A 14,701-nucleotide genomic window follows, 5' to 3' on the forward strand; every position below is an offset into this window, starting at 1 on the left:
TTTCGTGAAATCTGTAAACATTAACTACCCTCTGATTGGCACTGACAATTATTCTAAAATTTTAATACGTTGTAGAGTGAAGAAGTTAACGATATGGCGAGGCTATCCTTAAACAGTTGTGCCACGATCCACGTCTGAAGGGTTCTCTGGGAGCTCGCAAGCGTTAGTGCCAAGTCGTTGAAAAGTTCCATCAGTTGCTACACAGGGCGATACGCTTTACTGGGCTTCAAATGGTTCAAATGGCTCTGAGAACTATGGGACTTAACTTCTAAGGTCATCAGTCCCCTAGAACTTAGAACTACTGCCGGCCGGAGTGGCCGTGCGGTTCTAGGCGCTACAGTCTGGAACCGAGCGACCGATACGGTCGCAGGTTCGATAGAACTACTGCCGGCCGGAGGTTCTAGGCACTACAGTCTGGAAACGAGCGACCCCTACGGTCGCAGGTTGGAATCCTGCCTCGGGCATGGATGTGTGTGATGTGCTTAGGTTAGTTAGGTTTAATTAGTTCTAAGTTCTAGGCGACTGATGACCTCAGAAGTTAAGTCGCATAGTGCTCAGAGCCATTTGAACCATTTTTAGAACTACTTAAACCTACTAACCTAAGGACATCACACACATCCATACCCGAGGCAGGATTCGAACCTGCGACCGTAGCGGTCGCGCGGTTCCGGACTGTAGTGCCTAGAACCGCTTGGCCACCCCGGCCGGCTGCTGGGCTTCACTCACGGAAAGATCATCTTCCGCCAAAAGAACTGTGTGACGGCTGAAGCGTCACGAATAGGAAGGCAGGGATCGACTGTAGTGGCGTGGAGAGGAAGGGTGTGTGTGTGTGTGTGTGTGTGTGTGTGTGTGTGTGTGGGTGGGTGGGTGGGTGGCAGAGCGCGGCGGCCGGCGCCTGCAGGCTCTCTGCAGCCCTGCTGCACTCTGCACCTGCACCGGACACGGATTCTGCGAAACATCTCGTAAGAGTCGAGTAAATGTTTTTATTGTCTGGCTTGCGTACGGCTGTCCCTGTTACAAACTGCGTGCCAGCCGGACTGTTTTGTGTGTCACGAACAAAGGCTACAGTAGCTGATTGGGCGAGTTAAACGACTGGACTTTACCAGCGGCACGTACCGAGCGAATTTTCGTGTCATGCAAAACGCGTTATCTCTGAGCTCTGAAAGACTAATATTAGGAAGGGATATTTTTACTGTTCTAGTTTCACGCGACCTAGTGTTTATGACGTCTGCGTCGTGAACTACGTTTCGTACAGTGATATTATTCTGCACCTACATTCAGTGACCTGTGAAGATACCGTCTGCAATGTCTGTCGCGAATCGAATTAGTAGTGAAGGAGTAAAAAATTAAAACGTCGTGTTGGAAGGTGCTAAGTGCTCTCATTACCAGATAATGGATGATGAAAATAGGGGCCTCTGTGCGCCGTCAGTTGGCGCTGCCTCGACATAACCGCACGGTTTCTAGCTGTACTCCTCGTCTTATTGTGTCAAACTCTAAACACAAGCGCATGCCTTTAAACGAGTACATTGTCAAAGCATTTTCAATTTTTAAATTCGGTCAGTGTTAACACGTAACATTGAAAATCAAATTTCTGATGGTGCTCGAAGCTGTCAGACAGACGGCGGAGGCGAAGCCGTGCCGAGTGGCTCTGGACGATAAACTCCAAATGAACATTTTACACACATCAAAAAAAGTTTTGCATCACCTCGGTTCCGAATGTTCCGGAACCTGTACAGAAGATTGCAATAGAGATCAACATAAACATCATTTCCGCCATTTTTGTTGCTCATAAAAACCACACATTGCACGTTGTATCGCCATACACTGAGACCTTCAGAGGTGGTGGTCCAGATTGCTGTACACACCGGTACGCAGTAGCATGTCCTATTGCATTGATGCATGCCTGTATTCGTCGTGGTATACTATCCACAAGTTCATCGAGGCACTGTTGGTCCAGACTCTCCCACTCCTCAACGGCGATTCGGCGCAGATCCCTGACGGTGGTTGGTGGGTCATGTTGTCCATAAACAGCCCTTTTCAATCCCAGGCAATTTCGATAGGATTCTTGTCTAGAGAACATGGTGGCCACTCTAGTCCAGCGACGTCGTTGTCCTGTAGGAAGTCATTCACAAGATGTGCACGATGGGGACGCGAATTGTCATCCGTGAAGAAGAAATGCCTCGCCAATATGCTGCCGATATGGTTGCACTATCGGTCGGAGGATGGCATTCACGTATCGTACGGCAGTTACAGTGCCTTCCGTGACCACCAGCGGTGTACGTAGGTCCCATATAATGCCATCCCAAAACATCAGGGAACCTCCACCTTGCTGCACTCGCTGGACAGTGTGTCTAAGGAGTTCAGCCTGACCGGGTTGCCTCCAAACACGTCTCTGACGATTGTCTGCTTGGATGCATATGCGACACTCATCAGTGAAGAGAAAAAGAACGTGATGCCAATGCTGAGCGGTCCATTCGTCACGTTGGGCCCATCTGTACCGCGCTGCATGGTGTCGTGATTGCAAAGATGGACCTGGCCGTGGACGTCGGGAGTGAAGTTGCGCATCATGCAGCCTATTGAGCACAGTTTGAGTCGCGACACGACTTCCTGTGGCTGTACGGAAATCATTATTCAACATGTTGGCATTGCTGTCTGTCAGGGTTCCTCCGAGCCGTAATCTGTAGGTAGCGGTCATCCACTGCTGTAGTAGCCCTTGGGCGGCCTGAGCGAGCGACGTCATCGAGGGTCCCTGGCTCTCTGTATCTCTTCCATGTCCGAACAACATCGCTTTGGTTCATTCCGAGACACTTGCCTTGTTGACAGCCCTTGCTGGCACAAAGTAACAACGCGGACGGGATGGAACCGCGGTGCTGACCGTCTGGGCACGGTTGATGTACGGACAGCACGAGCCGTGTACCTCCTTCCTGGTGGAGTGACGAACTGATCGGCTGTCGGACCCCCTCCGTCTAGTAGGCGCTGCTCATGCACGGTCGTTTACATCTTTGTGCGGGTTTACTAACATCTCTGAACACTCAGAGGGACTGTGTGTGTGATACAATGTCAACACTTAACGTGTAGGTGTATGTCGGATTTTAAGAAATTGGAATATCTTTACGTTTTTTGTTCAAAATCACCAGAAGTATAACCCCTCACTCTGTTCCTGTCTGACGGTATAGTCAGTATTTGCGTCCATCGTAGTCCAGAGTCGCTGTAACAAAAAAGTTACTCATTTCAGGCAAGCGACCTGAGAGACAGCTACGGTGGACCGTCGTACGGGGACAGCTTCCATTTCAGAACCTACGAAGTGTCACTTGCCGACTGTACGCGCTGTCACTGTACACTGGAAAGCAACGGTTAATGTCGTAGCGGGGGAGCGATTAGGTAGCTCCGAACAACAGTAGGCAGAAGGAGACTGCTTATAAAACACTAATACGACCTATTCTTGAGTACTGCTCGAGCGTTTGGGATCCCTATGACGTCTGATTGAGGGAGGGCATAGAAGCAGTTCAGAGGCGGCTGCTAGATTTGTTACTGGTAGGTTTGATCATCACGCGAGTGTTACGGAAATGCTTCAGGAACTCGGGTGGAAGTCTCTGGAGGAAAGGAGGCGTTCTGTTCGTGAATCGCTACTGAGGAGATTTAGAGAACCAGCATTTCAGGCTGACTGCAGTACAATTTAACTGCCGCCAACTTACATTTCGAGGAAAGCCCACAAAGATAAGATTAGAGAGATTAGGGCTCGTACAGAGGCATATAGGCAGTCATTTTTCCCTCGTTCTGTTTGGGAGTGGAACAGGGAGAGAGGATGCTAGTTGTGGTACGAGGTACCCACCGCCACGCACCGTATGGTGGATTGCGGAGTGTGCATGTAGATGTAGATGTAGAAGAGCTTGCACTTGAACAATTTATTGAAGTTTCAATTTATAAATGATGAAAAAGAATTCCCATTCCCCGGTACTGCGTGCTCGCAGTAGAGTACGAGACGTCGCTGCGCACGGCGGCCGTTTGCTCGCGTCCGTGGCTGCTGCACACGGGGCGGCGACACGCGCGTGCGTGCGTCGCGGCAGTACAGCACAGAGGCGGAGCTGCCGTCTGCACGCGGACGGTTCGTACGAAAACGTACCTGGCGTCATTACTGCCGCACTGCGGGGACGAACACAAGCTGAACGCGGAACTGTGCTTGCAGCTACACGCCCGGGACATTCCACTCCGGAAATCGAAAGGGAGTCGAGTGTTGCGAGGTGCACATTGTGGACAGTGGCGAGGTCAGCGGACGCCTGCCGGCACAGCGGCCGGATGCCTCCACCTAACGACCGAGGGCGGCGGCGCCTCCGTACAGCTGCCAGTCAGTGTGTGGAGCGTCCCCACAAGTCGACGGGGCCGTGTCTGTCGCACCCTGGACGACTGGAAAACCGCCGGCGCGGCCACGCACGTCCAGATATCAGCTGCTCAGAGCTGCCCGTAGAGTTCCGGTGTGGCGCGGACCCGAGGAAGCCGCGGGCCGAAGCTGTCGACGGGGCACTGTGCAAGTTGATGGTGGCTCCGTAGCGGCGGCGGCTGTGTTCGCGTGGAACGGACTCGCTCCTCTGGTACAACTGAGCCGATCGTGCACTGCGAAACGCTGTGTTCGGCTACGTGCAGACCTAGCGACGGTGGAATTTTTTCGGACGACAATGCGCCCGTGACAGGGCCACAATTGTTCGGGATCGGTTCGTAGAACATCTGGACAATTCGAGCGAATGGTCTGGCCACTCAGAGCGCCCGACACGAATTACGTCGAACATTTGTGGGACGTAGTCGACAGCTCAAAAAAATGGTTCAAATGGCTCTGAGCACTATGGGACTTAACTTCTGACGTCATCAATCCCCTAGAACTTAGAACTACTTATACCTAACTTAGCTAAGGACATCACACACATCCGTGCCCGAGGCAGGATTCGAAAGTGCGGCCGTAGCCGTCGCGCGGTTGCAGACTGAAGCGCCTAGAACGGCTCGGCCATCCCGGCCGGCTCGACACGTCAGTGGGTGCACAACATTCTGCACCGGCAACACTTCCGTGGCTCGGCGTTTCTGCAGAGAACTCGTGACGACCGGCCGAGTGGCCGGCACGGCCGGCTGCACGGGGGCTGCCACAGCACACGACGTCGGGACGCCCAGCTCACGACTCTGCGCCACCTCGGTGTATGCGGCAGGTCGGAGGTGACGGGCTGGTGCTTTCACGAACCTCCTAAATCGGCGTTTGTCGGAGGCTGTCGGGATAATTTTGGATTTTCCCACGACGACCGATGAAACCCGTTGCTGGGAAAGTTCTTATGGCGTTCCCGAGAAGCGATATAAGCGGGAAGAGGAAGTGCGCAGTGCAAATGCCTATATCCAGCTCCCGGTTCGAACTGGCTGAAAGGCCTAAATGTTACACGATTTCGTGAATCGGTCTGGAGATCGGGAAACGGACGCCGGTGCTAGAGCCCGCCGTGGCGTGGCCGCAGTGTACGGCACGCCTCGCGCCGTGCTGTCTGCTCCTCGACGCAGCTGCTTCTCCCTGCAGGGAGGAGAGAGGGATCGAGAAGGTGCCTTCGCGTGAGCCGTCGTGCGTTTTCAGACGAGTCGTTCGCACCTTCTAAGCGACTCTTGCCGTCTCGGGCAGTACAGACGCTCAATAGATGGGGACTCGATATTAGGTTGTGTAGCCAGGCAGCTCGGCGGAAAGTGAGATTTAGAAAAAGTTGTGAACACGAAAAGCACTCGAAAGTGCGAAACATAACGTACACCACATTTACGAAGCGTCTGGTACATCAGAATGACCACCCTACTGCCAGAAGAACGCTATTAAGCAGTTATAACGACTTGTACGTTTGCGAAGCACCCCGTGTGCCGGAATCACCTCCCTGCTGCCGTAAAAACGCCACTAAGCAGTACTCGTAACTCGTATATAGCTTATGCCCATCTACCACAGCCCAAAAAAGACCCAGTACAGTGATTTTAACTACAAGGTCTACCATCCTTATCACTCGAACAAATTATTTTTTCGAGTTATGATTTACGCCTAAAATTTGAGATAAACATTTTTGCCTACTTGTCGTTTCCAGTAATACTGTAATTTCTGACCGTAGATTTCGAAGTATATCGCGATTACGAAATCTTTGAGTGTCAGGAAACTACAGACTAGTTTTTCGGATTGAACTTATCAGCATCTCACAGTCCGTTTTTCCTGGGTCAGCATGTCGGCCGATTTGACCGAAGAGAACATGTTGTTGTTGTGGTCTTCAGTCCTGAGACTGGTTTGATGCAGCTCTCCATGCTACTCTATCCTGTGCAAGCTTCTTCATCTCCCAGTACCTACTACAACCTACAACCTTCTGAATCTGCTTAGTGTATTCATCTCTTGGTCTCCCTCTACGATTTTTACCCTCCACGCTGCCCTCCAATACTAAATTGGTGATTCCTTGATGCCTCAGAATATGTCCTACCAACCGATCCCTTCTTCTGGTCAAGTTGTGCCACAAACTTCTCTTCTCCCCAATCCTATTCAATACTTCCTCATTAGTTATGTGATCTACCCATCTAATCTTCAGCATTCTTCTGTAGCACCACATTTCGAAAGCTTCTATTCTCTTCTTGTCCAAACTATTTACCGTCCATGTTTCACTTCCATACATGGTTACACTCCATACAAATACTTTCAGAAAAGACTTCCTGACACTTAAATCTATACTCGATGTTAACAAATTTCTCTTCTTCAGAAACGCTTTCCTTGCCATTGCCAGTCTACATTTTATATCCTCTCTACTTCGACCATCATCAGTTATTTTGCTCCCCAAATAGCAAAACTCCTTTACTACTTTAAGTGTCTCATTTCCTAATCTAATTCCCTCAGCATCTCCCGACTTAATTCGACTACATTCCATTATCCTCGTTTTGCTTTTGTTGATTTTCATCTTATATCCTCCTTTCAAGACACCATCCATTCCATTCAACTGCTCTTGCAAGTCCTTTGCTGTCTCTGACAGAATTACAATGTCATCGGCGAACCTCAAGGTTTTTATTTCTTCTCCATGGATTTTAATACCTACTCCAAATTTTTCTTTTGTTTCCTTTACTGCTTGCTCAATATACAGATTGAATAACATCGGGGAGAGGCTACAACCCTGTCTCACTCCCTTCCCAACCACTGCTTCCCTTTCATGTCCCTCGACTCTTATAACTGCCATCTGCTTTCTGTACAAATTGTAAATAGCCTTTCGCTCCCTGTATTTTACCCCTGCCACCTTTAGAATTTGAAAGAGGGTATTCCAATCAACATTGTCAAAAGCTTTCTCTAAGTCTACAAATGCTAGAAATGTAGGTTTGCCTTTCCTTAATCTATTTTCTAAGATCAGTCGTAGGGTTAGTATTGCCTCACATGTTCCAATATTTCTGCGGAATCCAAACTGATCTTCCCCGAGGTCGGCTTCTACCAGTTTTTCCATTCGTCTGTAAAGAATTCGTGTTAGTATTTTGCAGCTGTGGCTTATTAAACTGATAGTTCGGTAATTTTCACATCTGTCAACACCCGCTCTCTTTGGGATTGGAATTATTATAATCGTCTTGAAGTCTGAGGGTATTTCGCCTGTTTCATACATCTTGCTCACCAGATGGTAGAGTTTTGTCAGGACTGGCTCTCCGAAGGCTGTCAGTAGTTCTAATGGAATGTCGTCTATTCCCGGGGCCTTGTTTCGACTCAGGTCTTTCAGTGCTCTGTCAAACTCTTCACGCAGTATCGTATCTCCCATTTCATCTTCATCTACATCCTCTTCCATTTCCATAATATTGTCCTCAAGTGCATCGCCCTTGTATAGACCCTCTATATACTCCTTCCACCTTTCTGCTTTCCCTTCTTTGCTTAGAACTGGGTTTCCATATGAGCACTTGATATTCATACAAGTGGTTCTCCTTTCTCCAAAGGTCTCTTTAATTTTCCTGTGGGTAGTATCTATCTTACCCCTAGTGTGGTAAGGCTCTACATCCTTACATTTGTCCTCTAGCCATCCATGCTTAGCCATTTTGCTCTTTCTGTCGATTTCATTTTTGTGACGTTTGTATTCCTTTTTGCCTGCTTCACTTATTGGATTTTTATATTTTCTCCTTTCATCAATTAAATTCAATATTTCTTCTGTTACCCAAGGATTTGTACTAGCCCTCGTCTTTTTACCTACTTGATCCTCTGCTGCCTTCACTACTTCATCCCTCAAAGCTACCCATTGTTCTTCTACTGTATTTCTTTCCCCCATTCCTGTCAATTGTTCTCTTATGCTCTCCCTGAAACTCTGTACAACCTCTGGTTCTTTCAGTTTATCCAGGTCCCATCTCCTTAAATTCCCACCTTTTCGCAGTTTGTTCAGTTTTAATCTACAGTTCATAACCAATGGATTGTGGTCAGAGTCCACATCTGGCCCTGGAAATGTCTTACAATTTAAAACCTGGTTCCTAAATCTCTGTCTTACCATTATATAATCTATCTGAAAGCTGTCAGTATCTCTAGGCTTCTTCGATGATTCTTGAACCAAGTGTTAGCTATGATTAAGTTATGCTCTGCGTAAAATTCTACCAGACGGCTTCGTCTTTTATTTCTCTTTTTACGAACAAAAATGCGTAGAAGACAGTCGAGGCTTTCTCAATACATCAGAATCTCTAAAAGAGTGAGCACTATGCGGTCTCGAGGATCGAATGGAGATCGCGTGGCAAGACATCCTGCGGCTCGGGAGCATCAGGCTTCAGCTCGCCCTCTGGAAAGCCCTACCGAAAGAGACGCACGACGTAGCCGTGATCCAGAGTGACGTTCATTACCTCGCAGCGGGAGATGTCACGTCACCTAGTGCTGCTGTCGTCCGTGTGGACCGGGGGCAGACAGTATTGAAATAAGAGAGTATATCGTAGCAGAAGAAAGCGAATGCAAGATGAATTTTCGGCTGTACGTTTCTGTGGAGTACCACAATGTAACAGAGTTAGAAAGTGTGAAACACACGACGGAAATGCGTTAAAGCTGGTATTATTTTTGTTATGTTACAGGTGCAGTAGCAAGGGAACAGCGGCACGGAAAAGGGGAGGGAGGGACGGAGAAAGAGAGACAGAAATGAGACAGAAATGAGACAGAGAGATGAGAGAGAGAGAGATAGAGAGAGTGTGTGTGTAAGCGTAGGTGCAGTGCGTAGGCGGGGCTGTGTGCTGCACAGCAGCCTGCTGTTTACACCACGTCACTGACCTGACGTGACCTGTCAGTTGTGGCTGCGGGCGCCGCTCCCACGGGCCGTATTTCTGCCGGAGTGCGGAACACGGCGGCCGCTGTTTCCCTGTAGCTGCAAAGCGAAACATTGCCGTTACCAAAAGGGACACGGGCGAGCTGGAGCTTCCCGCACGAGGCTGTCTTCCAGCTGTGCCCACTGTGTCTGGGTCCGCCGCGGCAGCCGCTGAGCGCGCTGTCAGCAGGTGAGTGCAGGCGGCGCCCGTGGCAGAGGGCCGGGTGTCACGTCACCCAGCTACCACCCCCCACACATTCACTTTTACAAAGCTCCGTATCACGCTAAACGCTGTAGTACAAGTTAGTGCTTACAATAAATTAAAAACAACAACATTCGGCGAACACCACACGAACACCGTACGCTTGGCGTAATTTCAAATGCGAAAAGATGTCCTATGACCGGCAACAGCGCCACTTGTTCCTCAAATCCAGCATGCGAGTTACTGTCTCACTGTTAACACCTGCACAGTTTAGAACGAAGCTGGAGTACCTCGATGTGTAACAGCAGGTACGCAAGCCGCGTTCTGGGGCACAGTACGCGAGTGATAACGCAGTCTTCATGACCTCCACCGCTGTCCAGTGACGGCGAACAAAACTCGGTCGACTGCGCTGCCTGTGTACGCCTCCCGCGACCGCACTATCGACTGGGTCAGCAACGCCGGCCGCGGTGGCCGGGAGGTTCGAGGCGCGACAACCTGGAACCGCGCGACTGCTACGGTCGCAAGTTCGAGTCCTGCCTCTGGCGTGGATGTGTGTGATGTCCTTAGGTTAGTTAGGTTTAAGTAGTTCTAACTTCTAGGGGACTGATGACCTCACATGTCAAGTACCATAGTGCTCAGAGCCATTTGAACCATTTGGTCAGCAACGCCAGCGCGAATCGTCCACCGGTTCCGCCAACGGCCGCACAAATTCGCTTTCCGATAGCAGCAGCCACCCACTACTATTCGCAAATACTAATACTTGTCAAATATTGATATTGGCAAGCACCCAGTAAGTATTTGTCAAATATAGTTGTGATACGATTGCTGTTATAACTGTTTTTCACCAACCAAACATTGATATTTTTGCAATTTTAAATGTCTGTAATTGTTTTTTCAGCAACCGATCGCAATTTTGCTTGCACGGGCGCGGCGTTAGAGCGAGCTGCGTCGCCAGCTCACCAGCGTTATGTCGGGCGTCCGCCAGCAAGCCACCTTTTGCACCTGTACGCAGTCCTGCGTGGGGCGGCTAGTTGAAAGAATGGATTAATATTTCCGTATGTCAGTCTGCCTGTCGCGATGGCACGAGAGCGGCAGCAGTGGTTCTACGTAGTGCTCAGTGGGATGGCTAGCTGAGAAAGTAATTATAAATGAGTGCTGCTCCACTGCATTTGTCTCTGATTGCACAATGTCAGTAGGGCTCCGCCGTTCGTCAATACTGTGGCAGCAACGACGAATTAACGGCTGCCGCCCTCTGGCCGGAGCCGGGGAGTGCCTTTAGATCTCCAAATACCTCCTCCTCCACTCTAGGAAAGAACGTGTAGCCAGTATCGCAATAAAAACGCTGATAAACTAGCAGCTCAGCACCACAAGACAGACAGAGTGTGGGACAGCCGCGGACGACAGAGGCGCGCCCAGCTGCTTGCTGCCCCTGCCCGCCACGGCGCTCCTACTCGTCCCACCCCCGCGCCACCGGCCGGCCGGCCAGCTGGCTGCAGCTGCACTGCACGGCACCCACAGTGCCGAGCACCAGCCGCCTCCAAACACTACTCCTACACTGTCACAAAAACTCCCTACTTCTCGACCGACGAACCACGACATGGAACGCCACTAGCGCAGCCTCGCCATGCTGTAAAGTACTTCAAAATCGAACGCATTTGCTGCAATATACCACACCATACCCATCAGTCCTGGTGATCTGGCAACGCAGTTTCTGTATCTTCATAACCACTCCCATGATAAGTGGACGTAGCTCGGTAGGTCAGCTAGTAGTAGTAGTAGTAGTAGTTGTTGTTCTTGTTGTTGTTGTTGTGCTCTTCACTCCAGGAATGGTTTCATGCACCTCTCGATGCCACTATATGCTGTGCAAGCTTCTTCATCTCCCAGTACCTACTACATCCTTTTGAATCTGCTTAGCGTATTCATCTCTTCCTCTCCCTCTACGATTTTTACCCTCCACGCTGCCCTCCAATACTAAATCGGTGATCCCTTAATACCTCAGAACATGTCCTACCAACCGATCCCTCCTTCTAGTCAAGTTGTCCCACAAATTCCTCTTTTCCCCAATTCTGTTCAGTACCTCCTCATTAGTTACGTGATCTGCCCATTCACATTTCGAAATCTTCTGTTCTCTTCTTGTCCAAACTATTTGTCGTCCATGTTTCACTTCCATACATGGCTACGCCCCATACAGATACTTTCAGAAAAGACTTCCTGCCACTTACATCTACACTCCATGTTAAGAAACTTCTCTTCTTCACAAACGCTTTCCTCGCCATTGCCAGTCTACATTTTATATCCTCTCTACTTCGAGCATCATCAGTTATTTTGCTCCCCAAATAGCAAAACTCATCTATTACTTTAAGTGTCTCATTTCCTAACCTAATTCCTAATCTAATACCCTCACCACCACCTGACTTCATTTGACTACATTCCATTCTCCACGTTTTCCTTTTGTTCTCTCCACCTTATATCTTCCTTTCAAGACACTCTCCATTCCGTTCAACTGCTCTTCCAGGTCTTTTCCTGTCTCTGACAGAATTACAATGTCATCGGCAAACCGTAAAGTTTTTATTTCTCCTCCTTGAATTTTAATTCTGCTCCAAATTTTTCTTTTGTTTCCTTTACTGCTTGCTCAATTTATAGATTGAATTAAATAGGGGATAGGCTACAACCCCGTCTCACTCTTTTCCCAACCACTGCTTCCCTTTCGTGCCCCTCTACTCTTATTACTGCCATCTGCTTTCTCCACAAATTGCCAGTATCCTTTCGCTGCCTCTATTCTACCCTACCCACCTTCAGAATTTGAAACAGAGTATTCCACTCAACATTGTGAAAAGCGTTCTTTAACTCAACAAATGCCAGAAGCGCATCTTCCAACATAAGTCGTAGGGTCAGTACTGCCTCGCGTGTTGCAACATTTCTACGGAATCCAGTATGATCTTCCTCGACGTCGGCTTCTACCTGTTCTTCCATTCTTCTCCAATCAATTCGTGTTACTACTTTGGAACCGTCACTTATTGAACTGATATTTCGGTAATTGTCACACCTGTCAGCACCTGCTTTCTTTGGAACTGGAATTATTATATTCTTTTTGAAGTCTGAGGGTATTTCGCCTGTCTCATACACCTTCCTCACCAGATAGCAGAGTTTTGTCAGGACTGGCTCTCCCAAGGCTGTCAGTAGTTACAGTAGAATGTTGTCTACTGCCGGGGCCTTGTTTCAACTTGAACCTTAACTGCTCGGTCAAACTATTCACGCAATATTATGTCTCCGATTTGATCTTCATTTGAGTCCTCCTCCATTTCCATAGTATTGCTCTCAAGTACATCGCCGTTGTATAGACCCTCTATATACTACTCCTACAACTCTGCTCTCCCTTCTTTCCTTATGAGTGGTCTTGTCTCACTGTATTTCTTTCTCTTGCTCTTGTCAATCGTTTCCTAATGCTCTCTCTGAAACGCTTTACAGCCTCTGTTTTTTTTAAATTTATCCAAGTACTATATCCTTAAATTCCTGCCATTTTGCACTTTCTTCAGTTTTAATCTACAGTTCATAGCAAATAAATTGTGGTCATAGTCCACATCTGCCCCTGGAAATGGCTTACAGGTTAAAACCTGGTTCCTAAATCTCTGTCTTACCATTTCATAATCTGTCTGAAACCTTCTAGTGTCTCCCGGTCTCTTCCACGTACACAACCTTCTTTCATGATTCTTAAAGCAAGTATTCGCTATGATTAAGTTGTGCTCTGTGCAAAATTCTACCAGGCGGCTTCCTCTTTCATTCCTCACCCCCCACTCCATATTCACTTACTACTTTTCCCTCTCTTCCTTTTCCTACTATCGAATTCCAGTGCCCCATGACTGTTAAAATTTCATCTCCCTTCACTATCCGAATAATTTTTTTTATTGCATCATACATTTCTTCAATTTCTTCGTCATCTGCGGAGGTGGTTGACACATAAAGTTGTACAACTGCGGTAGGCGTAGGCTTCGTGTCTATCTTCGCTACAGTAATGCGTTCACTATGCTGGTCGTAGTACCTCACCCGCGCTCCTGTTATTTTATTCATTAGTAAGCCTACTCCTACATTACTCTTATTTGATTTTGTATTTATAACCCTGTATTCACCTGACCAGAAGTCTTGTTCCTCCTGCCAACGGACTTTACTAATTCCCACTATATCTAACTTTCACCTATTCATTCCCTTTTCTTAAATTTTCTAACCTACCTGTCCGATTAAGGGACCTGACATTCTAACTATGGGGAACTATTTTACCTCCGGAATATTTTACCCGAGAGGACGCCAGCATCATTTAACCATACAGTAAAGCTGCATGCCCTCGGGAAACATTACCGTTGAAGTTTTCCTTGGTTTCAGCCGTTCTCAGTGCCAGCACAGCAAGGCTGTTTTGGTTTATGTTACAAGGCCAGATGACTCCATCATCCACAGTGTTGTCCCTGCAACTACTGAAAAGGCTGCTGCCCCTCTTCAGGAACCACACGTTTGTCTGGCCTCTCAACAGATACCCCTCCACTGTGGTTGCACCTACGGTACAGCCATCCGCAGCGCTGAGGCACGCAAGCTTCCCCACCAACGTGAAGGTCCACGGTTCATGGGAGCGGGGGGAGGGGAGCGAGTTGTTATTCTCCCTGGACGCCCAGTGGTACAGAAGCAGCAGTGTAGCGTCCCAGTAGAGCCGTACACTTGGGTGCAGAGTGGGCAGTGTGTTTGACCCTGTCCGAGGCTGTTTAACTACACCAGACAGCGACAAGGAGTACTTACAGTGTAGAGAACAGCTGCTCTGTGTTGGTAACTCGCCAGAGTGTTGGCGTATCGGCTCTTTAGAATATAAAAGGGGGCAGGAAAGCCAGAGCCGATCAGTCTTCTGCAGCAGTGGGAAGTGTCAACGCGGACTGCTCCAAAGTGCTCAACACTCGCCAGGTATTAGGGAGGAAGAAAAGACCGGCAGAGGAGCTCTTGGGCTGGGCGTTATTACTGGAGATCCTGGGAAATCTTGATGTCGACAGCATAAGTTACACCGAAAATGTGCGCTCCATAGCAAGAAGAATTTTAATGTGCTTACACCTATTACAGAACCGTCTTGCTCGTTAAAATGTGTGATGAAGTGAACTGTGAGGAGCCATTACAAAAGAGAGAGTCAGTAATGTAGGAGCGGGACACGTGCGGCTCACCTGCGAGACACGGTGTCAGGGGAGTGACAATGTGA

General features: G+C 48.6%; 1 protein-coding gene across 4 annotated transcripts in view; it reads right to left on the bottom strand.

The window, feature by feature from the left end:
• LOC126164138 (carboxypeptidase E-like) overlaps window positions 1–14,701 on the bottom strand; it is a 453,031-nt gene that overhangs the window by 46,978 nt on the left and 391,352 nt on the right. For 2 of the 4 annotated variants that reach the window (XM_049920217.1, XM_049920214.1), the window contains one exon: window positions 9,239–9,332. The exons of 1 other annotated variant lie outside the window; for it this stretch is intronic. In XM_049920217.1, the coding sequence (XP_049776174.1) occupies window positions 9,252–9,332 (81 nt within the window). In that variant the 3' untranslated portion in view covers window positions 9,239–9,251. The remainder of the gene's footprint in view (window positions 1–9,238; window positions 9,333–14,701) is intronic. One more of the 4 variants, XM_049920215.1, reaches the window with a different exon arrangement.

This window comes from Schistocerca cancellata, chromosome 1 (genome assembly GCF_023864275.1).
Source record: "Schistocerca cancellata isolate TAMUIC-IGC-003103 chromosome 1, iqSchCanc2.1, whole genome shotgun sequence".
Lineage (NCBI taxonomy): Eukaryota > Metazoa > Arthropoda > Insecta > Orthoptera > Acrididae > Schistocerca > Schistocerca cancellata.